This window comes from Trachurus japonicus, chromosome 12 (genome assembly GCF_045865225.1).
Source record: "Trachurus japonicus isolate A0001 chromosome 12, Traja_1.0".
In the NCBI taxonomy this organism is placed as follows: Eukaryota; Metazoa; Chordata; class Actinopteri; order Carangiformes; family Carangidae; genus Trachurus; species Trachurus japonicus.
The window spans coordinates 28,777,739-28,804,788 of record NC_140918.1 but is presented as its reverse complement, the minus strand read 5'-3'; the positions used below and the strand labels follow the sequence as shown (position 1 = coordinate 28,804,788).

General features: G+C 41.6%; 1 protein-coding gene across 3 annotated transcripts; it reads right to left on the bottom strand.

Annotated features, from left to right (window-relative positions):
* Nucleotides 1-11,175: 11,175 nt before the first annotated feature.
* Nucleotides 11,176-14,228, bottom strand: june (JunE proto-oncogene, AP-1 transcription factor subunit). Of its 3 annotated transcripts, none has more exons than XM_085794173.1 (2): nt 13,048-14,228; nt 11,176-13,011 (listed from the first exon to the last, which is right to left on the bottom strand). In XM_085794173.1, exons 1-2 carry the CDS (start codon nt 14,057-14,059, stop codon nt 12,971-12,973), a joined length of 1,053 nt encoding a protein of 350 aa, XP_085650299.1. In that variant the 5' UTR covers nt 14,060-14,228; the 3' UTR covers nt 11,176-12,970. The 3 variants fall into 3 exon arrangements, with proteins under 3 accessions (XP_085650299.1, XP_085650298.1, XP_085650300.1); XM_085794172.1 differs by having other exon boundaries at nt 11,199-13,014; nt 13,048-14,222; XM_085794174.1 differs by having other exon boundaries at nt 11,199-13,008; nt 13,048-14,222.
* Between the last annotated feature and the right edge of the window lie 12,822 nt (nt 14,229-27,050).

The window sequence follows — 27,050 nt, the reverse complement described above, 5'->3', positions numbered from 1 at the left end:
GAAGAAGAGACCGTAGAATGCAACGATTGACCAATCAGTGATAAGCATAAATCAACCACAGTCCCTGATAATTCATTGGTAGGATTCGACTAATAGAGCTGGAGACCCGGGTGGAGATGGAGATCCATCCATTTCTGTTGTTCATCCACTCTCTTGTCCTTCACACTCAACCACTCAAGTCTTCTCTCAGTGCAGGATCTTGTCTTTGAACTCACATTAGCAGGTTTGTGGGGTTTTTTCCTTCCATACTTCCCACCACTCAGCGTGGTGCCTCACTTCTCTGGGTGTGTGCTGTTGAACCTGCACCAGATCAGACTCAGGCTGAGGCTTTAGAATCCTCTGCTACTGGTCTGGAATTACATTTACATCCTTTTTCCACCAAAATTAGCAAAGTCAAACGCAGGGTGGGTGTGTGCTACATAAGTGATGACGTCTCTTCTTGCAGATGTGTGTGACTGGCAGTGGAAAAGCAGTCAATCAGCTTGTAGCATTAGAATTTTTTTTTTGTGGAAATAGGGTATGTCATTTTATTTGCTTCTTCCCTCTTGACAGAGATCTTTTTTTTCTTACCTCCAGCTTGGTTCCAGCTGCAATCACACTAGTGAACACGCTTTAAGGAAACACTGCACAATTTTAACAAACTTTTCTGGAGTCTTTATATATCTGCTTATTTTCCTTCTTTTTTGTATTTTGGAATGTTTTAATTGGTATTTATTGGAGACTTGAGCATCTTGATTAGCACTGGGGCACTAATTGTTTTAAGTCATTGTTTGTAATGGTCTTATTCACTCTTATGTTAACTGTGTTTGATGCATTACACATTTTACTGCACAACATGTTTACTATATGGGGACAATAGAGACTCACTATCAGGTGTTTGTTGTCAATGAAAAATTGACTGGTAACACTTTATAATAAGTCAATGGGTAACACTTTATAATAGGCTACACACTATTAAGCATTAGTTAAGCATTAAATACTGAATTCTTCATTTTTAACACATGAATAGTAAGTATGTAGTTTATAAACACAGTTAAAAATGTTTTGCTCATCATTGATAAGCACTAACTGTATTGATAAACTACATACTAATGAGTATTCATGCGTTATAAATGAAGAATTCAGTATTTATTAATGCTTAACTAATGCTTAATAGTGTGTAGCCTACTTATTATAAAGTGTTACCCATTGACTCTGCAAAAGACAGGTTTTTAGACAGTGATATTGATTATCATGGAGTAATAAAACACAGTAAAACTTTGCTGGTCATTAATCCACTTCAAATAGCAGTGTGGATAAAATATACTGTAGATATAAAGATATACAAGCTGCAATGACCACTGCTTCTGTTTCTGATCAGTAGGCCTACTGATGTAAACACAACACTCGTGGTGCTGTTCCACTGCAGCTTCACTGCTCAGGGATGTAAGAGTGAGTGCAGCTCTGAAACAAGTCAAAAACACGCAGGCAGCTGAGCTCACTCCCTCCACTGTGTGTGTGTGTGTGTGTGTGTGTGTGTGTGTGCACGCTCTGTTGTGCATTTGATGCCATCTCTCCTTGCAACAGTGTGTCCTCAGTCAGCTGCCTGTACCCGGGTGGAAACAGGTCTACATCCTTTCTGTAGGAGGTGGAGTTCCCTCCTCGGGGCTCCAGCTGTGAAGACTAAAAGGACACAATCTTCCTGTCATACTTTTTCTTTAAGTGCTCTCTATAAATCTGTCGGGATGTGGGCGTTACAGAATCCTGAGCTGGGTGGTGTGCAGGGAGATTCCTCCTCTTTCCTCCTCACGGAACTTTAGTGTAAATTGTCTGTTCTGTGTTGTGTTGTGTTGTGTTGACTGACCATTGCTAGTGTGTTTTTCATCTCATTGCAAAACACATTTCCCTCACGGAGACAATAAACACGATGAGGCAACAAGTCAACCAGCAGGGCTTCTGGGAAATGTAGTCTTGAACGATGTGGTGGTGGTGAACAAGTTCTTATTTTGCAGATCGTTAAGTGTGCGTTTCTGCTAGAACCCCTCAGAGTCTCGTCGTCCAATCAGAGCAGGAGAAAAAAAAACTGTGAGAAATAGTCAGACTCTCACTTTACTGACATTTAAATCAGGTACATACACTCACACACACACACACACACACACACACAGTACTTGGCAATTCGTGGTGACTCAGCGTGTCTGTGGGCGGAGCATCTGAGTCACCCTCAAACATCTACAGAGCCAATAATACATTCCTCCATCCATCCATCCATCCCTTCATCCCTGCACACCTCCATCATCCCTCCATCAGACTCAGGACATCGCTGACGCTGATGATCAATTTAATTTTCTTTAAATCTTGGCTGGATGTTTGTCTCCACACGTTGTTGTGTTGTTTCAATGCTAAAATTGTTGTTTTCTCTGATGAACAAGTGAACTTGGTTACATAACAACTTTAACTTCAGCTTCTCACCAGCAGGATCACTTCATTATCTATACCTCCATTTTCACACATTCATTTATATATATATTATTCATTCACTTAATCTGAGTTTTTTTCCCCCTCCAATCATTCAGTCATTTGGATGAATGGATGATTTCCGTGTATTTACTGTAACCATTCGTTAAAACAAAGCTTTCCCCAGCGTGCAGTGAGGTGAGGGTTTGTGAAAAGAAGTTAAAAACATCCCAGCACAAGCCCTGATTGGCTGGATAATTAATTGGATGAGTTTAAATGTTTACAGATGTGTTTTACAGTCCTCTGTCAGGCTTTTCTTCTTATTTTCTACCTCTGTTTTTGTTTCTAGTCACTGTCACCATAGCAACATCAAACCCAAACACTAAACAAAGGCACAGCTGAAAACTGTGTGTGCGTGTGCAAGTGTGTGTGTGTGTGTGGTTATGTAACAGGCAGTAACTATTTGACTCAGCCAACAACTTCAACAGAAAGAAAGAGAGAGAGTGAAGCAGACCAATCAGAGGGCAGAACACCGGCATGTCAGACTGATGTGGGCTTCATGTCTTATCTGCTGTTGTACGTACATGTGTTTATTCCAACTTTCAATATGAGTTAATAACTCATGGTATGATGCATGGTACGCATGGTTACTGACTGGAGAGATGTTTGTCTGCACACAGTCGACCCTATGATGTATGACTACGTACAGGTACCAGGCTATTTTTTTTTTAGTTTATTTAGGGGACATTAATCATTTACAGAAAATGAGAAGATGGTTGCACCAGATTTAGCTCACAGCTAATTTCCATCTGCAGTCCCAACATGTAACATATAACAAACAGACAAGAAACGCAGACCACAAACTACTATACAAGAGTGATACACAAATAGACAGTAGACAGCACATAGACGATACAGTACAAAAAAGCAACAGTTTGAAGTTATACTGTCAACTTATTAATGTAAATGTATTATTCCATCCAAACCTTTAATCTTGATGAGCTTCCCACAGAGTTTCCCCACCATCTGTTCAGCACCATCTACCCATTGTTGCAGGCAGGGCTGGAGCCAATCCCAGCTGACATATAGGGTCCTGGACTGGTCAACGTAGCCACATGGAGATGGCAATGTACACACTCACATGCTGTGTCTCAATTTGAATATTTACATATTTACAGTACACTAACTACTTTGAGTATATGCATTCACACTGACAATATGGTAAAATGTACCTAGTGCACTTATATAACGGTCAAAAGTTTGAGTGTGGAACGATGAACACTTCCCACCCTCAAGGATTGCCGTCTTGGATATAATATATGTAAACATGCCGGAAGAGCCGGCACATTCACCCATTGCCATAATCCCTATAGTTTAAGGTGCAGATTCGTTACCTTTAATTGTCGGTGCAAGCTGTTTTTAGATCGGCGGAGCAGAGCCACGAGCTGCTCAGAGCTACGCTACAGAGGCTAATGGGATTTCTGGGTTTCCCTCATCAAACTCATCAAATACACAATCCAACAACTCCAAAACACTCTGGTGGACAAGTTGTGACCTGCACATTCACCACGCTATGAGATAATAATGGAACGTTAGACAGAGTTGTTTTCAAGGCATTGGGTCCGGGCTTCAGCCATTATTTTAATTTTCAGGCCCATTCATACCTCTGTTCCATGGTTTTTGTTTTTCCCAGGTAGGATTTCCGACCACTGAGAGAACAATTAACCCAATTGTTGTTGTTCTGACCCAAAAAGAAAAAGGCAACAATTGTATTAGTTTATCCCCTGAATCAGAACAAAGCAAACAAACCACAGATTTGAATACAAGTCTTGTTGGCATGAGATATTCTGAGGAAAAAATGTGTTTTTTTTAATGCTTTTTGACAATAGGAATACAACAGCCAACACACACACACATACACACGTGGTGAACTGTCTGAAGGTTGGCAGGTCTGAGAGTGGAACACTCCTGCCTCTGCTTCCCCTCAACATAATCAGCTTATAGGCTGTCACTCTCCAGTCATGTCTTCATTCTGCTTTGTATCACAGACCAGCGTCACTGTGTGGCTGTGTTGCTTGAGCTTTTCAAGGATCAGAGTCACAATGAAAATGGATGTTGTTCATCACAGCGGGGCTCAGGTTCTGGAGCCAGCAGATCCTGCAGGCGGTCTGACAGCTCAGGTGATGACACGGTTTGACAGAGGAGGTGAAGCAGCAGACTCAGCTGTTAGTCAGCTACTGTCAGACAGTCAGGTCTCCTCCTGCCAGACGCACACTGACATGCACCATGTTGTATCATTTCTCCCCCACAGACCCGCTTACATCAAGAAATCCACCCTCACCCCGTTATGACATCACTGCTCAGGGTGGAAGGTGGGCTCGCTGATGCCTCAGGTGTGTCTCATGAATATTTAATGAGGCAGAAGCGGGGAACGAAGGAGGATGCCTGACTGGACTGGATGCTGCGGGGGTGGGGCTCAGAGCTGATGTGTTCTGACCCGAGGTCAGCTGCGGAGTAGGAACCTAAATTAAGCTGATTTGCATACCAGTCCCAGAATTCCTCTTTGTCTCCCTAACATGCAGTGTGATTATCCATGTGACCCCAGCAGACTCAGTTCATCTTCAGGTTGAGTCTTCATACATTTTCAAATGATCACACAGGAAGAAAAGAGAGTCAGAATGAGAGAAGATGCTCCTGAAAAATAGAAACTGATTACGTTTTATCTTTTCAATCAGTGAAGGGAATATTCAAATCCTTGATCCTTGATCTTAAGTAGGATCAAAGTACAAACGCATACAATGCAGAAAATGGTATATAGACTGTTATACTGTCATTTAAAGGAGACATATTATGCCCCTTTTTCACAAATTAAAATAGTTCCCAGGTGTCTTAAAGACATGTCTGTCACATGCTTTGGTCAAAATCCCCCAAGGATCAAACATCACAGCTCTTTTCATCCTCTCAAAACAGCCCTGTTCAGAACGGCTGGTTTCAGTGCCTGTCCCCTTAAATGCAAATGAGCCACTGCTCACCTTGCCCCGCCCCCTCTACCGGTACAGGTACTCACAGGTAGTATGGTAGTATCACAGGTAGGCGGTATTATGCAAATTCGAGAACTAATGACATCATTAGGGTCCACAAAGATGGAGCATCTCTCAAAGACAAGGCAAGAGAACAACCGGACAGGAAAGATCAACTCTAAGACCAGAAAAGTAGGTGGGACCAGGAGAGGCCATTAACATGGCTGGGGGTCTGAATGTAACTGGAACCACAAGATTCAGCAGGCTGCGATGAACATTATTACTGTGCCTGCTTTAATCCATGACAGATGCCGTAATGCCATAAAAAGGCATGTGTTACAAACCGTGTTTATAAAATCCCAGTCTTATCACTATCTCATACCACTACCACTCATCATCATAATATCAGTTTTCTAAGATAACATTCTTACCCTTCCAACAGGAAACATCTATTTTAATTGCTGAGCCTTCTGGGGTGTGTTGTTTTTATTACAATTTTGAATTTCTTAATTTGAATTTTACATCCTCCATAAATTGCTTTTATTGTATTTTTATATACAGTACATTAAGGTTATCTCTCTCTTTTTAAAAAAATCCCTTTTCCTTTTTAGATTAAAAATGATATTTTATCACAACGGGACTCACCTGAATTAATAAAGATTGTTTTACTGAGTGGAGATCAGGAGCTGGTGTATCTTAATGTGAACCAGCGTTGACCAACCTCTACACTGGGCAGCAGAGACTCTCTGGGTGCACCAGCCAACTGGTGGTGATGGAGGAGGAGAAAGAGGAGGGGGGGAGGTGTCATTCTCACTCTTCAACAAATAGCATCTTATAGGATAGCTTGGACCAAGAAGGATCCACCAGTTCATGCCTCCATTGTGAAGCCATCGGTCTTCATCTGAGGGATTTGGCCCCTGAATTTAACAAGATGTTGTACATGAACAAAACTGAGACCCTGAGTCCAGCTATTCTGTTTTCTTAGCAAATAACAAAGGTCATCAGACTCTGGAGCTACAAAAAAGTCCTTTGATTTGATCAAAAGGTCTGAGTTTTCATCAGCTGGCATATGGAAGCAGTGAGTGGACTGGAGGTTTCTCAGCTGACAACGTTCAAGGCTACAATAACAGGCACTGACGTTCACTGTCAACATTCATTTATTCACAAACATCTTTATCTTTTAACAAACACAATCATCAGACAGCAAAACCACAGAGAAACAACAAGACAGCAAGCACACTAATACTGCTCTCTCTCCCTATGCGAGTGTGTGTACGTGTATGTGTGTGTGTGTGTGTGTTGAGGTGTGGGTGGAGGGGGTATTAGTCACCACAAATGGCACAGAGCCTCTCTCTCAGTAAGTGGGTCACTCCATCTGGAGTAGAATATGGAAAAACAGCAACAACGTTTTCTACCTAACAGTTCAAAACTTGAACGCATCCGTGTGAAGTCAGAGCAAAGTACAAACCAGCAGAACGACGTCCGAACAACTGGTTGGATCACTTTCACTCCATCCCCCCCAAAAATTTTGCAAAAAACGCCAAATCTTATAAATTAAATCTTACATGTGTTCAGGTAGAAGTTTGCAAAATTCCAGTAAAATCTTTATAAACCAAAACTGAGTAGGACAGCTCTCGATTTAAAGTTTGATTCAGTTTGTCTTTCATCAGCAACATTGTAATCTGCAAAATGTATAACTATATGAATGTATAGCCTAGCTCTTGTATATAAATTCTCAAAAGAACACCCAAACCCTGTTTTCGTATTTAAATCTGGTCCTAGTCTGATACCGGTAATTAAACATGCACTTGAATTTACTGTGGTATATTATTACCTTATAGAGTTGATATGGTCAACATAGTGAAGATTTATTCTGTTCATGTGTCCACATAACACACAGCAACTTTAATATTCACCTGATGAATAAACATTCAGTAATTAGCTCTGTGCTTGATCTCTGTTGGAAAGATCACACAAGTCCTTAGTTGCAAAATTTGCTGTAGTGGGGTGAGTTTATGGGTATTCTGGTAGAGGGTGCGGGTCTGAGAAAATAGACTAAACTATGTATTATGTATTTACACTTTTCTCCTGAAAGTGTTAATGTCTGCCGATGTTATTGTTCAGCTGTGTTTTTGTAAGATCTTCGAGCAGAATTTGAAACTGTTGACCACCAAATTATAATCCACAGAATAAACCTCTGTGAGCATTTCTGGGACAGACCACATCAGAATGGTTCTCTTCCACCCTTTAGATAAAATGGTGTAAGACTCTGTCAGACTGTGCTGCTTTGCCCTGTGGTGTCCCCCAGGTGTCAGTTTGGGGCCCATTTTATTTTCCATTTTAACATAAATTTCAGTACCATGTCTTGTCATTTTAATGCAGCTGTTTCTTTCTATGAAACCAAATGAGCTGCATAAACTTTAATGGGCAAATGATGATGGTGATGATAACCCCTCAGCTAACCAAATGGCCATCAGCTGAGTTGTTCTAGCAGACAATAAATACAAAGTACACTCCTGATTCCTCAGTTATGTATCTGTTGAGAACCAAAGTGTAAGAATGTTTCTAATAAATAAATAATAATGTAATGTTAATGATGAAACAATAGATAATAACAAGCCTGAGGTGTTGTACAGTCTGATGGATTTCCTGAACCTCTCAGTGAGTCGTCTGCTGCTGCTGTAGCTGCTTCTCTTGGTGTTGTCTCAGACGTCTCACACTGCATGTGTCTCTCAACAGCAGTCCTGAGTCCAAACTCCTGTCAATCAGTCTCCTAACATCATACTGCTGCTGTCCGGCAACACATGGCAGATTTCATATTGGCTGTCGTTCACTGTCATCCTGATGCTTTAATATTTCAATATGAGAAGGAGCTCTACAGATATACTACATACAAATATACTACATACAAATATTTTTTTCAGAAGCTCTAAATAGTGATGTTTATGATGTCATCTCTTTTGCTCTCTAATAAAATGGTAACCATTTTTTGAAAGATTTTTTCACTCCTCCAGATTCCATCCACTCTTTACCAAATTTGTCATCAATTAAATCAATAAATAAAAATCTTAAAATATTTGTATCTTTTGACTCAGGTCCTTTAGTTCTAGGGATGGGACATTTTAATGTACAGTTATATTGAGATGATCAAGTGTGTTTCTCCTTGTTTGGTGTGGAGGAATTTCACTGATTTATCAAATGTCTCAAGGAGAAGACTATTTACAGATGATAATATTGGTTCTTTCAATCTCACATTCTGTTTCATTGATAAAATTGTCAGTTTATTGATTCAAAGCAAACAAATGGTTATGAAATATTATTGTTTTAAGTCTTAGCCACTTAATTTCTTACTGTCATCATAAAAGGTAATCAGGAACCAAGGTCTACAAATCAAAATAATTTCAAAAGTTATACACTGGAGACTGTCCTGCTACATCACCATCTGTGCTGTGGCTGCTGTCTGTCTGGAGTGATGATCAGCTGCTTAAACCTCTGGGAAAAGAAGAGGTAAATCTCATGAATTGGCCTTGTTCCTAAGCTTTTTACTCAAATTTACCAAGGACAACTAGCTTCTATAATAAAACCCACCACCTAACTCCTCGAACATCCCAAAAAACACAAAATCCACTCTGACAAAGCCAGTGAAAAGAGACAAGAAACACATAGAAATGGCTTGTTACAGCATCCAGCTCTCCAGAAATCAACAGGTATTCATTACTCAGGTAATTCTCATGTGGCACACGCCCTAACAACTTGAGCAAAAGAACCCATGCACTTCACATATTGCACAGATTATGCAGTGCACTTTTCACACATACATTTATTTCTGCTCATACTACAGTGAGTGATGGGTGAAGATTGTAGGGCTGCAGCGGAGCTCCTGAGAAGTGGAGGGCGTTTCTTTCTGTGGAACTGGTTTAACTGTGAGGTTCAGTGAACTCAGTCTCCTGCTATTTAACACTGAAACATTTCTTCACTGGGTGAATCATGTTAAGAATGGTTAACAGTGTTATTTTGGCCTCTACATTCATTAGCTACAGTGTTGATGTGTTCATCGTTCTGGATTCTGGGCTGATTCACTCATCCTGACTTTATTTTGAAGTAGCAGCCATACAGTATGAGTAAAGAAGGAAAAATGAAGACATCCAAATCCTTTGATGTTGTCAGATTGTTTCATTCTGTATATTTAATGTTTGGCCTCATTCAGATTGAATCAGGAAGTAGTCATTACTCTTACTGTATGAGCTGATCATTACTTGTAAATCTATTATTCATTCTATTCTATTCTATTATTCTTTTTTCACTCACTCACTCACTCACTCACTCACTCACTCACTCACTCACTCACTCACTCACTCACTCACTCACTCACTCACTCACTCACTCACTCACTCACTCACTCACTCACTCACTCACTCACTCACCCTTTTACCTTTTGGCTCCTGGCTTCTATAATGAAGAGGTACTTAATGTATGTATGTTCAGCAGAATACACCTACTACATCCTGGGGCTCCCGACCTCATAACCATAAAGTAAGAAGAAAGAAAGCAGCAGGTGAATATTTTATCACTGATATATTTACACAAACATCTCAACACAATAGAACAGTGTGAAAGAAACAAATATGTCTGTATAACAAAAGATATTCATAATAAATAGAGACCAATTGCCTGATGAAATCAGATTGTATCACACATTACCAGTATATCAATAACAACTATTATACATTTGTACAAAAATAGAATCATTAGAGATGTCAAAAGCCTAGTTCAAGTAAAAAATATTTGCTTGACACTCGTTAAGCCTCTCATGTAAAGAAAACATGCAACTGCAATGGAAATGCTATTTTCACCTCCAAGTAAGATCTTCAATATAGTGGAACCTTATTTTCTTTATTCGTCTTTTTTTATTGCTCACTTGTTTATTTCATTCATTTGCAGTTTGATATTGTTTTTTTATTATTATTATTTGACAGCTGTAATGTAACATGATACTGACATGCTGACTGCACAGTAAAGTCAGTACAAAATAAAAAAAAGAACGTCAGTTAGAAAGGGAAATTATCTCCATGAGAATGCGTAGGTAATCACCAAACATTATGAACAACATCATGTTTGCTTTTAGTAAATAAGTGCTGAGATATTAAAGAGCCAATCTGCCCTTTCCAAGATAAATACTCACTGAGGACTTAGGAACACCTGTAAACCTGCTACTTCATGCTAATTATCCAATCAGCCAATCACATGATGTCAGGATGAGGGATAAAATCCTACAGATCCAGGTGAGGAGCTTCACTTCATGTTGATGTGAGGAAAAAGTTTGATCTCAGGTAGTCACTGAAAGTTTCTAAAACTGCTGATCTCCTGGATTTTCACTCAAAAAGCCTTTAGAGGTTTTACTCAGAGTGAGGCAACAACAAAAGCCTCCAAGTGAGCGGCCGATGAGAGAGGTGGACCTATGGTCACTCAGATAACCACTCTGCAAGTGTTCAGAGCAAAAAAAGGCTTCAGACAAACAACAAGTCCAGCCTTGTTGTGGAGTGGCTACAGCTGCAGAGATCATGCCAGGTTCCACTATGGTCACCTGAGGCTGCAGTGGACACACACTCACCAACACTGGACAGATAAAGACCTGCAGAGGCAGAGATGTTGTCATGATGCTGTGTAAAGCCCTTTCAGACAAACTGTTTTTAAAAACGGGCTTTACAAATAAATTTGCCTTGCTTTTCTCTGATGGATCAAAGTCTGAGTCTGAGTCCGTGGACCAACCTGGCCCTCAGAGGCTTCAACACATCACACAAAGAACTGAGGAACCTCAGTGTCCCATTGTGGTGTTCCTCGTAAAGTGCTCACTGTGTGTATTGTATATCTGCGTATTCACACAAGTAACCTCAATAAAGAAATCCAAATGTGCACAGTTATCAAAGAGTAAATTCTGACTGTCTGTCATGTATCTGTGAAAATGATATCAACATTGTCAAGGAGGTCTACAGCATCTTTCTGAACATCAAGAATGTGTTGAGGGACTTCTGCAACCTTCTCCAGGACAAAGACTTGTACTGTTGTCCTAACAACCTCTACGTCCTCAAGGACCCACTCTAGTGCTGGACCTCAGAAAACCCCCCAGGGTCCTACATCCTCCTCAAAGATGATTATATTCATATAAATGCACACAGTCCAGAGGGTTTTATTTGGGGCTCTGAGTCATTTCCTCTTGATGTACAATCATGATCACAGACTGGGGCCTTAGCGTCTTACTGTGAAACCATACTCTCTGTTTTGGAAGCCCGTTACCTCCTGCAAAAAGTGGCTGAAGGTGGGCTTCTGTATAACCTGCAAACCACCAAACCTATGTATATTATCACCATTATCATCACAATAATGAATGCTATTCAACAGTCATATCTTTGCTTGTTAAATGCTATTTTATGAGATGAGAGAGCCAAAGAAATATGAAAACACTTCATGTTTACAGTGATGCTGACAGTATTGTTCCTCTTGCTGCAGAGAATATAAATCAACATGTTTGAATCTGAAGTTGCTGTTGAGTTGAAGAGAAATTCTCTCTCTGACAAGTAAAAAAATAATAATAAAAAAAGGTGTTACAAGTGATTCAACCTCATTGTAATCTGAGCAAACTGAAAACAGAGAAAATAAATAAAGTGAAACCAGATGCAGACGTCCTCCCCAAACGTTTCCTCCAGTTCCCAGAAAGTTATAGAAAGAACTGAGAGAAGGTTCCACCTGACGATGACTGAAACACCACACAGCTGGACGTCTTTGTAAATCCACAGTTACTCATGTGCAGGAACACAATTAGATTATAGTGAAATAATAGTACGCAGGTTAAAGTACTGAGATTACCCAACACACCGCTGTGTGGGTCATTTGGAGTGAGACTTTCACTGGATTTTGAAAAAAACAATGTTTGTGAAAACTCTGATTAGTGTAAATAGTAACTACAAAGCTGTGCTGCAGATAGTAGTCTGATTACATCACATCCACACACATCACTGACTTTTTTTGATCATGTTTTTTTACGAGTGTTCTTCTTGCCTCTGGTTCTGTTTTTTAGTCTCTTTTTATTATAAATAAAAATATTTACCAATGCTGGAAAATCACCTCTCAGTTTCCAGTTCAGTTTATAAAGAATATCATCATCGGCTGCAAACTGCCATCAAATAAATAGATCAGGTCTCTTAACAGCAACAGTCTGTAGAGTCAGTCCCTCTGCATTTGTTGTTTAAATATTCACAGTCAAAATAAAAAAAAAAACAAATCATCCAAAGTTTGGAGCTGGGTCTCCTCTCAGCTCTGCCTCCTCCAGTTGGATGACTGATGGTGATTTACTGTCAGGCAGCGTAAATCCCTTTAAACATCCATCTGTCTGGTTGAGACGCCGTTGACGCAGAGCTGCTCGCTCTCTGCTCGCTCTGCAGGAGCAAGAAAATAAAACATCTTGGTAAAATACCAAAAATTGTGAAATAACTTGTTATCTCCCCGTCCTTGTCTGCTCAGCAGCTGGAGTCCTCGCTGCTGGTGCCCCCTCCTCCTCCTCCTCCTCCTCCTCCTCCACCTCCTCCACTTCCACCTCCTCCAGACTTGGTGGATGGAGCTGAGCCGACGGCGATCTGGCAGCCGTTGGTGACGTGACTCATGACCTTCTGTTTGAGCTGAGCGACCTGCTCCCTCAGCATGGCGGCGGTGGAGGCCAGGTCCGAGTTCTGGTTCTTCAGGACCTTCACCTTCTCCTCCAGGCGGGATATCCGCTCCAGCTTCCGCTTGCGACACTTGGACGCGGCGATGCGGTTGCGCAGCTTCTTGCGCTCGGCCTTGATCCGCTCCTGGGTCTCCAGGTCGATGGGGGACAGGGACGGCGGGGACATGGGGTCGCCCGGCGGGTGAGGGACCTCGGGGACGGTCTGAGGGGCGTCCAGGCCTCTGCTGTGCGGCTGAGGGCCTCCACCGCCGCTGTCCGACCCTCCGCCGTACGCTATCTGCCCCCCGGGGTAGGGCATCTGCCCCGGGTTGTAGCTGCCCAGGTTGGTGTAGACGGGCATGTCGCCGGACATCAGGTTCCTCTGGTAGGACGCCTGCAGGGAGACGGTGCAGGACGAGGACGGGGACATGGGGCCGCCGCCCACCAGCTGGTTCTGCTTGTGAAGGTCTGCCAGGGCTTTGACGAAGCCGTCGGCGAACCCTTCCTGCTCGTTGGTGGCCTGGTTGCGGTACATGAAGGGGTTGGGGGCGTTGGGCACGGGGCTGGTGGTGACCAGGCCCTGGTTGGACTGGATGATCAGGTGCTCCAGGTCGGGGGACGCCAGCTTCAGCAGGTTCATGTCCGCCGAAGACGCCGCCACCGCAGAGGCCGACGCCATCAAGGAGCTGTTCCCGGCAAGTCCCAGGTTGCTATGGTTCCCTCCCCTCCCTCCTGCCGCGCCGCCGCCGCCGGGGAAGTGATGAGCGCTCGCCATGGACATGGCCTTCTTACCCATCAGCATCTTGTTTCCCGAGTAACGCTCGTACTCGGCGATGTGGCCGTAGCTGGAGACAGCAGCGGGGTGTTCGTCGTGGTAGAACGGAGTCTCCATCTTGGCCATCATTGACAACGAGGCATCTCAGAGGGAATCTTCATAATTAGATTAACCTGAATATGAGAGGAGATTGAAATGTTCCACTGACGTCAGCGGCTGAAGGATGAAGGCAGGATGAAGAGAGGAAGAAACCAAGATGAGAAGAAGAGGAGGAGGAGGAGGAGGAGGAGACGTGTCCCTGTAGGAAAAACAAACATATCAGTGAGAGGAAGAGGAGGACCATGAGGACAGAGAGCAGACAGATTACTGAGGTGTAAACTGGAGGACTGCTGATTCTCTCCCTCTACCGCTCTCTCCCAGTGTGTGTGTGTGTCTGTGTGTGTGTGTCTCTGTGTGTATTTCTATACATGTTGTTTGTTTTCTCCGATTGGAAAATGAAGCTCAGTTTTGTAAAACCGTTAGTTCCACTGCTTTCTCTTGATTCCTGTTTCACTTTCACAAACATCATGTTTACTGTTCAGCGTCCGGCTGAAGATCAGTGTTGAGCTTGAGAACAAACAGCATCAATTACTTCATTTCATGTTATTAAATCCATATTTTCTCTCACTATACATCATCCACACATTTTTTCCACGAATGTTCCTCTTTAATTCCGTCACGCTGACTTTTCCTTTCATAAAATTAACTGGAAATTTATATCCCCACAGGTTCTCATGAAATGTTCTAATATTGTTCCTTTGTGGTTATTTCTAAAAATGTGGACAACATTATCTTGTAGATATTTCCACCTCATTCATTTGTCCAAAACAACACTGCAGCGTTGTGTAATTGCAGTTCAGTGTTTTGCTTGAGGACAAACGTGACATGCGAATGCACTTCTACAGTCGTTTCTTTCTAGTGGTCAAAACCTCTAAAGGGTCCATTTAAAGGTCCACATTTGAACCTCTCCTGGGTTTTATTTGAAGTGTTGATCCAGACAGATAACGTTTGATATAAGATCTTTGGAAAACACTTTTCAGGACTTTAGATTTCACCCTCCATTAGGACGAGACGTCTCTGAAGTCAGCAGCGACAGGAAGAACAATTACAGTGGTGGTTAATGTGACCGGTCAGTGGGACTTGATGTAAAGCCTATCCACAGAGCTTAAAGAGCCGAAGCTACAGCACAAAGCAAAAGGCCACACACTGTGTCATCCAGCAGCTAAACCGTCCGTGGACGAGACGTGTGAGGATCTGACTCAGCTCAGGTCCATCATCATCATCATCATCATCTCAAACATTTGCTTCCTGAGAATGAATCAGAGCAGTATGCCAGGGTGAAGGAAAAAAAATGTCTTAGCATTTAGAGTGAGGTAAAAACAAAATGTAGTAAAAAAAAGACTTCACTTGTTTGAAATATTAACATTTGTGTTGTTATGAATGGGAGGACAGAAAAAGATACAGCATATGAGAGCTCATCGAAACAAAGTGAACTTGAGTGTTGAAAATATTCACACATGTTCTGAATATAAAGCCACAAGACAGATATTCCCAAATGTGTAAATTGATATTTACATACACACAATGACAGCTGCAAACTTGAGCCCTTACATTTGGATTGATTTATTTTCCTTGAGGCCATTTTTCCTGCACGACCACAACTCTGTCATTACTACTAACTAATGTGCTCTCTTGCTTTACAGAGGGACCAATGTGCACTTTGACTTTTGATTTATGTGTTGCAAACTATTCAAAAAGTGACAAGACAAAGCTGTTGGATCAAATAAAGTCTCCTCCCTCAAGAGACACAACACACTTCTCACACAGTCACAACTACTGATAATACCCAGGTATCTAATAACATCAGCATGTCGTTTCAAAGCCACGCTGCCTGCGCCACTAGTCACCGCCCTCTAGTGGACAAAGAACGTCACGACAACTGCGTTTCTAAACCCCAACATATCAACATTTCTTATTATTAATCTGACAACACACGGTAATGAGAAAAACCAACACCAACAGAAACATTAGTTGCTCTACCTGTATTTTTCTTTATGTGTCTTATTTCTACTGTAGCCTATGTTTCTCTACATTTCAAAATAAAGTAGCCACTAGAAGACTTTCCTTTTCTTTTCTGTTTTTTTTTTTTTTGTTTGTTTTTTTACCAAAACACAATAACTCACAAACAATACAATCAGTTCTTATAATGCGATTCTAACTATTCAACGACCGCACATGGGCTCCATCTAGTCGGCGCCGGTGCGATAAGTTGAGGCCGGCAGCGGAGCGACGCAGCGCGGCGATGGAGGAAGAAGCGCCGGGAGTAGGACTGACTGACGGAGAGGAGCGGAGCGGTTAGTTTAACCTGACACACAACGTGACAACATGACACAACATCAGCAGCTTAACGCGGACAATGACAACTAGTGATGAAGGTTAATACTCACAGAGAGAGACAGAGAGCTGCCGCGAGCCGTCCGACTACACATACTGAGTCAAAGAGAGAGAGGAGTCTCTCATTCTCTCTCTCTCTCTCTCTCTCTCTCTCTCTCTCTCTCATAAAGTGAGTCACTCTGACGTTTTCTGTCCATTAGCTTATTCCCACATTTCTAATGAAGTCATTTGTTTACACGGCCATGTCTCAAAATATGATATAATTTGCTCACCTTTTATTCTATTAAAAATATTGATTTCAATTAAATCAGTGGTTCCCAAACAGAGGGATCAGGATTGGTCGAGGTTTCTTTAAGGGGTGGCCACTGGTTTTAAGAAAACAAACAACAAAGTAGTTCTGAATATATTAGATAACGATTTTCCAGTTAATCTCACACGCAGATTTTACACGTTTTCATCAGGAAACAGATGTGAGCCATGGTCAGCTGGAGGTGGACCTGACAACACACAGTACAATGACAGGTAATCTAAGGACTGTTGAATGGGAAGTGGTTGTTTCTCAAAACAGGTCTACCAGCTCCAGGTGTAGGCTACAGGGCCAACTGCACCAACACATTCAACTGATCCTGGCACAGTGCTGGTTTCATGCAAAGTTGGTGCAGCCTATGTCTGGTAGCTGTCATGGTGACCACTGGGACAAACAGAGCACAGAGCCATGCACTCTAAAAAGAAACAAAAAAACAAAAAATGAGTTAAGTTTAGGTCAGGAGCTCATGTTCAGTTCATTTCCAATAATAATAATAATAATAACAAAATGAATAAATTATAAGTCTGCAGTTTCAAAAATGAACTTATTTATTACATTTTATGAACTCCACATTTGTGATTTGTTCTGTTTTTTTAATTCATCACCAGCCAAGTCACTGCCACTTCCAAACCAAATGAGTTATTGTACCACTGAAAAATCAAAGGCATGAGTCACATTTAAAACAAAAAACTAAGAAAAAGATGTTGAGATCGAGAGGCTTTTTACCACATATTCTGCTGAAAGTTAAAAAATAAACCAAAACAAGGTGCAGGGAAGAGATAGCCATATGAAAATATATCTGAAGGACACAGTTTGCATGAATACAAGTTCTTGTAAAACTGCTTCAACAAACTGACTTAAACATGTGGTCTATGGAGACATCATGCAGTGTGCTGGAATACTGTTGTAAAATATAAAAGTACCATTCACATTCACATTCATCATTCACAAACTAATTCATTCAGTTCAGCATTTACCAAAAATATGAATATATTTAATTAACATACTGTTGATTAAACGTGTTCATGAGACCTGTGTGTTTGCTGCGGAGGATAACTTCATGTTACGCTGCTACAAGGTCTGTCACTGCCGTGTGACTCATGAGTGAGTTGATAGGTTAAGAACCTCTTTACTAAATGAGCTAAGTGAGGGACAGAAAATGTAAAATATACAATCATAACAGTAATCCTAACAATGATAATGAAGATGCAGTGTAGGCAGAGGCTTTAGGCAATTCAAGCTTTCATTTCCAGTAACACAGCGGCTGCAGCGCAATGAGGGAGGCAGGCTTTCACAAATATGGAAAGCACCAGAAGAGGAAATGATGAATGAAAGGATGTTTTGCTGCCTCTTCATCGTTACTAGTTGATATCAGCTAAGTAGAAATATCCAGATCCAGTAGAAGATGTGTTTGTGGTTTGCTGAACCAAAAGCCACCGCAGCGTAGTTTTACATCTCTTCTCTCAGACCTGACTCTGGAGCTAGACTAACAACAGGCCAGGTGATGTGTGTTGGACTGTGGGTCACCTGGGTGGGCGGGGCTTAGGGTTTGACAGGAAGTTACAAAAAATCCTGACGCTTGGTTTGAAACACATGTCGTTTCAGCTGTCAGGGGTGGAGCAAAAGAGTGTGGTATCATGGGAGTTGTTGTCTTCTCTATCAAAACTGATGAAAATTGACCTCACAGATGAGGGGGTGTATTAAAAGTTCATTCATGCTGTTTTGTCACAAATTTCCCTTTTTTTTTCTTTCTTTTTTCTGAAATGAAAAAGCAGTGGCAAGTGACCTTAGTTTGTCTCTTTTCCTGCTGTTAATGCAGAAACACTGAAGCTAGTGAGCACTTTAAGAATCATGGATCAAATTGTGAGGTAACGCTTATTCTGTTACAGAACAAACCAAACCCCCTTTTTTCACCACACACACACACTCACACCGCAGGGCAGAGATTCTGCAGACTAGATGCAGAGTTGGGGGAAAATGAGGAAATAGCAATGTAATGTCCAGCAGCCTCTACCGCCATGTTGTCCAACAACTTCTTTACTTCTTTGTCCGGTCTTTGCATGGGCCACCCTGTAAGGAGGAAGTCACACAACTGACAAATAACCCAAAGAACACAGTACAGTATTGTAATGACATAAAGAATTTCTCTAGATTTGAAAATTGGTGCTGTCTCTGAATAAAAGCTGTGGACTGAGGCTTTGATACATTCACAGTATTGATATAGAACCTAAAGCTGCTTTATAATCACACTACATGGACATTTATTTTGGACCTTTATACTGTATGGAGCTTTAACACAAACATCTACCTTTATGCTGTATGGAGCTTTAAAGGGATAGTTCACCCAAAATTGAAATTTAACTCATTATCTACTCACCCTCATGTGGACTAAGGGCTGGGAGAAGTTTCAGAGTTATCCGTGGCTTCTCTGAGTCACAGGGGGTCTCGGCGTAGCAGTGCATGTCCATATAACGGTTGCAGATGGATACCAACTGTCTTCATAACAAAAAGACACACCAAAAAACATCCAAATACCTCCATGCTGCTCGTATGTAATGTCCGTCTTGTATTGAAGCCCCGAAATGCGAAATTGTCCCGAAAAAAATTAACTAAGTCTATTTTTCAAGCTTGTTTTGTGGTGGAAGCTTCTCGAAGCTCCTCTTCCCGGTTCGTCAAATTTGGACGAACTGGGAAGAGGAGCTTCCGAGACCCCCTGTAACTCAGAGAAGCCACGGATAACTCTGAAACTTCTCAGCCCTTAGTCGACATGAGGGTGAGTAGATAATGAGTGAAATTTCAATTTTGGGTGAACTATCCCTTTAAACTTACAGGAACTCACTGTGTTTGTCAGAGGCTAGTTCAGGTATGAGCAGCTTTTAAGGTGAATTAGTTCCTTGCTTGTTACTCAATGTGCAACATGAATCATTTCTTCACGTGACGGCACAAAGTGGTGGAGCATCAAGCTACACTTGTGGTGTAATCGTGGAAAGAGAAGTTCTCTCTGATTTTTGTAATGTTCCTGTTCCTGGAAACAAAGGAGACGTGTCGTCTCACCAGTTTGATCAGGTCCTCATGTCACTCTGTTTCTGTTCATTTTCATTTTTCATTTCAATTGTTCTGTCTGAAAATCAACCAACAAATAACCAGTGTGTGTGTGTGTGTGTGTGTGTGTGTGTGTGTGTGCAATGGTAGATAATGTTTACTTTGGCAGGGCAAGCTAATTATAGTTCTTACTGTAGGTGGAGCAGCCAACACACACACACATGCACACGTGCGAGCACACACACACAGCTGATGTGTACACTGCTTGTTGAGAAGAAGATGAACTGAGTCATCTTTCAGGAGAGGGAAAACATGTTGGAGAAAATAACTGAACAAACATAAATCTGATGCTTAGAGTTCATATGAAGTTTATGTTTGATACTGTGACGTTCTGGATCCTCTTTGCTATGAGAGCAGCATCAGTTCTTTATGTCATGGATTCCATAAAATGAAGTGAAGAGCTTCCCTCTGATTCTCTCTGCTCCATGTTGATGTGTTTATCTCTGCAGATTCATCAGCTGCATCAGTCTCCTGTTCTACCACATCCCAAATGTCTTCTACTGGATTTAGGAATGAGACTTCATTCCTAAAACAATGCAGGGGGTCCATACTATAAATGATGTGATGCAGAAAATGTCTATTGGAGACATGAAGATCTTGCTGCTTCCTGGGGGAGAGAGTGTAACAGTGATTTGTCATCCTACCTGTGATGGGAAACCGGTAGTAAAGCTGTTTTACAGATGTGTAAGTCATAGAAGATGGAGAGCCTAGGTTTAAGAAAGGAATTCATCTTCTTCATGGCTGACAATGAGGATCCTCGGGCTTTACAGCAATATTTACATATGAACTGTGTGTAGTATTAAGTGAAAGGAGTTGACAATCAGCTACATTATCTTGGTGTTGAGACTAACTGAGGGATGTTGACAGGACTGGACCGCATTTAAGATGGATGAAGAACCTCCTGGAGGGGCTGAACATAGAAAAGCAGCATGGACTCTGGATGGTTTGAATGGGTTGTGTCCAGCAGCAAAGCAGAATGTCAAAACCAACTGTGCACAATAACTATAACATGGGACCTAAGGAAACAGAGATCCTGGAGGTGGAAGAGGACACAGTGTCCACCAGAGGTGATGGACTGAAGTTCCACCTTGAAGATCCAAGAGCAGAAGAGTAAGAGGGAAGCTGCAGGTGCTGAGCTGATCAGGATGCTGTTCATCTCACTTGTTCCCTGCCTCTCTTACTCTGGATCAGCTGCAATGATACTTGTGAACCAGTCTACATGGACTTTTTTCAGAGCCATCTAGGGCCTGGACCACACAGTGCAGACTGCTGGTCTGGTCTACTGGAGAATGGGGAGACCTTTCCACATGTCAGCCACACAGAAGCATTAAGATTAACTCAGAAGAGTTGCAGGACCAGCTTCTAGGGAAAGACGGAGGCCCCTTCCAGAGGTCACAGGGTATAGGGTGTACAGCCAGTACACTATTTGTATTCAAGTTCGGATTCAGGCTTTAAAAAAAACAACTTCGGATTTGTTATTAGTATTTGGGAAGAAACCAGAAGTGGGCGCACTATAAACTTTCACCGAGCTAGCCGGCTAACTTCCGCTTTAGCTCTCGGCTAACTAGAACGGGAATAAGTAAGGGACAATGCCCAACGAGGTGTCCATTACCAGAAATTAATGGACGACGCAGAGGCGTGAACCGTCCGACGCAAAGCTTCCGCTAAGTCCATTTACTTAGAGTCGTTTTGCGGGGTGGTATCCACCGTTTTATAGCCGCTTCTTTTCCGGTTAAGGTGCATTTCCGCCACCTACTGTGTTGGAGTGTGAACCAGAGTCACCTGGTTATGTGCTGCGATAACGCAAGGGACAGAGCCTGAGGGCTCTCTTCACCAAAACCAAACTGTGGCTCGTGCATGGATGTGATTGGCTCAAAACACGCACCAACATGTTTTTTTGTTCCGTTCTGTTTTAATCTCTTGTAGTTGGCTCAAAACCATGCTCAAAACACGCATCCAAGTGTTCCTTTTTCTTTAGAAAAAAGCTCCCGAATAATGAGGAGAAACTCTGGACAGAAAAACTATTCTGGATCAAAGTAGCCTATTATTTGTGTTCTTCCGAATAACGTATTCGGGTTCGGGTACATCCGTACTAGGTACATGGATGACAAGGAATTGATTTGGCTTAAGCCCATAAAGTATGATCTCGTATACTTCCACAGTGAGGGACATATTGTTGCATGGTGTGATTCCTGTCTGTCATGAGCTGTATCCTGGAAATGTCCTGGAAGATGATCTACGTAACTGAGTGAGTCAGTCGAGGACATTTGGGCGAGACTGGGATGATACGTAAACAAGGGAGAGTACAAACCATGGGACGAGGTGAGAGCAAGGTGGACCAGTATTGATAATCTGAATGAAGGGACAGGACAGGGAGGAGAAAAGACATAAAAATAGAGAGAGAAGGAGTGAGAAGCACACAGGCTGGGCGCCATGTGCTTGAGGGAATAAACAACAGATGGTTAGAGAGTTGCAGCGGTGATCAGAACCTTTACAGTAATCTTGTCGGCAGGGCAACGTGGACTCTACTGTACATACTTGTGGTTTGATAGATGACTGAGGCCGACTCACGGTGGAGAATTTGGTGGGAGGTAAATATACCTCCTGGTGTTTTATGTCAGTCCATCTGATATGAGCGGGGAGGATAGTCAAAGAGAGGGGACACAATAACAACAGGTCCTGCAGCCAGCTCCTTGTTTAATTCTGAGAACAGACTGGAAAGGTGCATTGTGGGAAGATGTAAGATTTAGCATAATGATTTGACATGGATATGGAGCCAAGTCCACTGTGGTCTCAGTTGTAGATAAAACTGTTGGTTGCAGGGCTCAACTGGACTTGAAAACAAGTCATGATGCAAAGGTTTGAATATTATAGACAGAAAAGATGAAGCCTACCTTTGTTACATAAGGGCGGTCTTAGTTATGCTTTTAAGATTCAGATGTAAAGATGGAGATCAAATGTAATACCAATCCTGGCTGCCAGATTTCAACAAATCCCACAGTTGCTGAGAGCCATATCGGCTACTTGATCAAACTGGTGTCTGTAAGCCCGGCCCAAACACCAGCACCTCAGCTTTATCTAAATATAGGACCAGAAAATCATGTGACAACCAGCTCATTGTGTTGCTTGGCATGACTTTGGACCACATTGATGCCTGTTAATGCCAACTAACTGGGACTAAGTGCTAATGCAGGCTTGTTATTAATGCTGTATGGAGCTAAGACTAAGAGTCCCAAATGTGTCAGTGGTGTGAAGATGTATGAGTTGGAGGGTGGGGTGTGGGGGGTTGAAAAGCCCTATGGGCATAGGGGAAAATGCTGTATGAATGCATGTTTGCCAATTGGTTTATGTGGCTTCCAATGAGAACCACTCTAAGTGGTCAGCAAGACTGCAAAAGCTTATTTTTTCCCCCAAAATATTTCTGTTATTGGCTTGAACATTTCTTTTATCCACCCAGTCCATTTGTTGTAGAAATATTTCACTTTAAATTGAATTGGCTGACCAACCAACATAAGTATGGTTACAAACACAGTAAAATGCTACTGCCAACAGTAACAAGATGAGTCTAATAAAACCGAGGTCGTGCATGATAGAATGAAAATTCTGGAGTCCAAACCCACAAAGGATTTTCACTCTGTCACATCACAAAGTTTGAGGTTAAAAAAAAAGAGAGAGAAAAAAAAAAGATATTTCTATTATAACCTGATGGTTCAAGACTTATTTGTTTTTTAACAGATATCTTAACCATTGTCTCAAAGATATGGTTTCGAAACAAGATGCACCATGACGAGTCAGTTTCCTGTTTTTGTGTGACATGGGTTTCTCCATTGCCCCAGCAGCAGCAGGTCTCGAGTCTATTGACTCCAATGGGAGAAGTGAATGTGAGCACAGATTACAGTTGATTCTTTCATTCATAGAAGTAAATATTAGAGTCTTTTTTTTTAAACAAGCCACGTATCTTCTGAACATTTTGACACAACAACATACAACACACATTGCGAAATCTGGCACAGATCTCCTAGGTAACGTTTGTGGATGCCTGCGCTAATTTTTGTAATGCTAAACATGACTGTTAGCTGTGACAGTAATATGCAGAAGAAAAGATAATAGCTCACAAAGCTTAGGCTACATCTACCAACAACTTTTGTCTGTTTACACTTCACACACATCATCACAACATTTAGAAAAGAGGTGGGTGTACAGGCGACCACGCCCCCTTAGGAGACAGGAAGTGTATACCATTTCATGTCATTGGTGCTACTTGGAATGAGCCATCTTGTCACAGTAGAGTATCTTTGGTTGAACTAAGCGAACAGCAGTGTAATCCTAAAAGTGTAATCCCCAGGCTCTTGATTGGTTGTTTGCTGCCGCACCATTTCCATTACCAATCTTGGGATATGTTGGGAAACACAAGAAAATTTAAAGGAGCCTTTGAAATGTGACAGCACAGTTGTGCCGCTGTGACGCAGCCGGTTTTCAGATGCGAGTCTGAAACAGAACCCATCAGTAGAAATAGTGCAGCAGGCAGAGTGAGTGAAACATTTCTGACCATGACGGTATGGGAGCGTGGTTCACTGCATCAGACTGAAAACTGACTTGTGCTCAATCAGAGTTGATAGTGTTTGTATCCAACGTGGAGCAGAGTAGACATTCCTCCGAGTCCTGGCTGCTCAGGGAGAAGGTTGACCAGATGTAATGGAAAAAATCTCTCTCGCACATCTGAGAGTTATCAGCTGCCCTGACATCATCTGAACAAACAGGCCTGATGACATCATACTGTACAGGAGACAGAGAGAGAGCCTGTGTCTCAAATCAGATTCCTCACTCAGCGCTCGAGCATGTAGTGCACTGTGAACACAGTATACTCACTGGATTCCATCAGGGTAGTCCCTGCTTTTACTGAAGTAAAACTAGCAATAGCACAAAATAAACAAGGTTCTACATTCAAACTTTGATTGTGAATGACTTGTCAGATACGTTTAAGTTTTCAGTACAGTCAAACACATGAAGGTTTTCAAAACTAGTGAAATTTGTCATTTAAGAGAGAGAGAGGTAGAAACTTCTTCAGGTAATTTGACTCCATGATGTCTTGACTATGAATGTCCAGAGACAAGCTGAGCAAATATTAGTATCAGCCAGGCTCACAGCCCCCTCTGACTGGGACTTTTAATATGAAACTGCTTTATTCATTATTTATTCTGCGTGAAGGCCAATTGGAGTAGAGGAAATGACTCAAGACCTTCCAAACAAGTGGTGGGATCCTAACTGGGGAAATCCATAATCTGGCTGCAGTGACAGTGGTAAAGACAACAACTCCCATGATCCTATAAGATACTTCACACCATCACCAAACTTCATTGGTGGGATAATTAATAAGTCATAAGCACCTGAACCTGGCACAGCTACACACTGATTGTCTCTTAAGGAGGCATAATGTTGGTATACTGCCCATAATTATCTTTTCATCTGCATTGTTTCTTTCTTGTCTTTGTTTTGTTTTAGTTTTTTAATGTGCTTTAATGATATAGTGATGTACAATAATTAAAGTACTATAAAATGGAGGTAAACCAGTATATTTTAAGTAGGCTACCTCAAAACAACACAAGTGTAGTTTCTGGACTGTCCAGGTTCACTCCACACAGAATCCTCTCATCCGTGATACAGTGCTGGCTCCCTCTAGTGATCACTACAGGAATTGTCAACAACTATTGTATTAGGTAAGCCTGATATTTATGAATCTATCAGTCAAACAGGCTCAGTAATAAAGCTACAGACACTCTGGAAGGAATGAATCACATATTTTATAAGATAGAGTTGATAATTAAAAAAAAAACACAGCATCAGTCAGGATGTGATTTAATGTGGAACAACAAAATATAGCCTATTACATTTACACTTTTAATGCTCAGCATGAAAAGATCAGAATATTCCCACATGGTCCACATCATCAAGTACCGTTTTGTTTTTTTCTTATTTACAACACTGGATGACAGTAGATTTAATGAAGACTCAAACTTCCATTTTATATGGGTGATCAAATATATTTCATATAAATAACATTTACCACCACAGCTGTCTACACACTGACTCCCAAACCCTGCAAAACTCCCATGACTGAATTCTGAATCATCTATCCACAGTATGTATTTGTTTTGTTGGTTGCTAAAACCTTTAACGTTTCCAGACCAAATACCAAAGACATGAACTCAGCCCAGTGGTCACAGAGGTCATGCCAGGTAAACTTTATACTCCCTGTAATCTTGTTATCTTGTTGAAATCGGAGTAAAGTGCTAATGGTTTGAACAACATTCTGGTTTCACTATGTGTTCATCTTGGTCACTTTCCAAGAACTGAAATGTGTAAAACGTGTCTGATCCACCCACTGACTCAAGATTACCAGCAACAGCTGGATTTCCTGCAAGTTACTCTGCATGGATTTCACAATTACTGAAAAAAATTATTAAGTCTGGACATGGACTCATGATTTAGTGTTACTGAGTGATCATGTCCAATATGCCAGCTGGAAAGGCAAAAACTACAGCAGTGAAGCTAGTTTCAGTGTATATATCTACAGTAAATCAGAAACAAAAAATAAAAGTATAAAAGTTCACATTCTCAGCAGCTTCAAGTTAAAGGTATACTTCACCCAAAATCAATAATTCACAAATTTTCTACTCACTGTCATGCCAAGGAAGGGTTTGGAGAACTTTCAGAGTCATCAAAACACTTTTGGAGTTCCAGGGGGGGTCCGGCTGGCAACGGATTTTCACATAATGCCAGCGGATAGAGCTCACTTTTGAATTGCCCAAAACACACACTATGAAACATCCAGATACCTCCATACTGCTTGTCCGTACTGACTACAAGATTTGCTGCGAGACGTTCATTCGTCGTTGTAAACCATTGGATGTATGATGTAACCACGGAAGAACATCTCACACATGAGGGAGCTACTGCTACATCAAGGCTAAAAACAGAGATCAAATTCATTTTTCTGAGCAACTTTTTCATGTGGCGGCTTCAGGACAACTAGGACGAGCAGTATGGAGGTATTTGGATGTTTCGTAGTGTGTGTTTTGGACGATTCAAAAGTGAGCACTATCTGCCGCCATTATATGAAAATCTGTTGCCAGCCGGACCCCCCCTGGAACTCCAAAAGCGTTTTGATCACTCCAAAAGTTTTCTAAACCCTTCCTTGGCATGACGGTGAGTATTGGTGAATTATCGATTTTGGGTTAAATATCCCTTTAATTTACATTTTATGAACATATTTGTTAG

What these genes read in the sequence shown, in the direction of transcription:
- june (XM_085794172.1), bottom strand. Translation starts at nt 14,059, where the DNA reads ATGATGGCCAAGATGGAGACTCCGTTCTACCACGACGAACACCCCGCT. An exon ending in ATCCACCAAGTCTGGAGGAG is followed by an intron (nt 13,015 to 13,047) that starts GTGGAAGTGGAG and finishes GAGGAGGAGGAG; the next exon opens with GAGGAGGAGGAGGGGGCACC.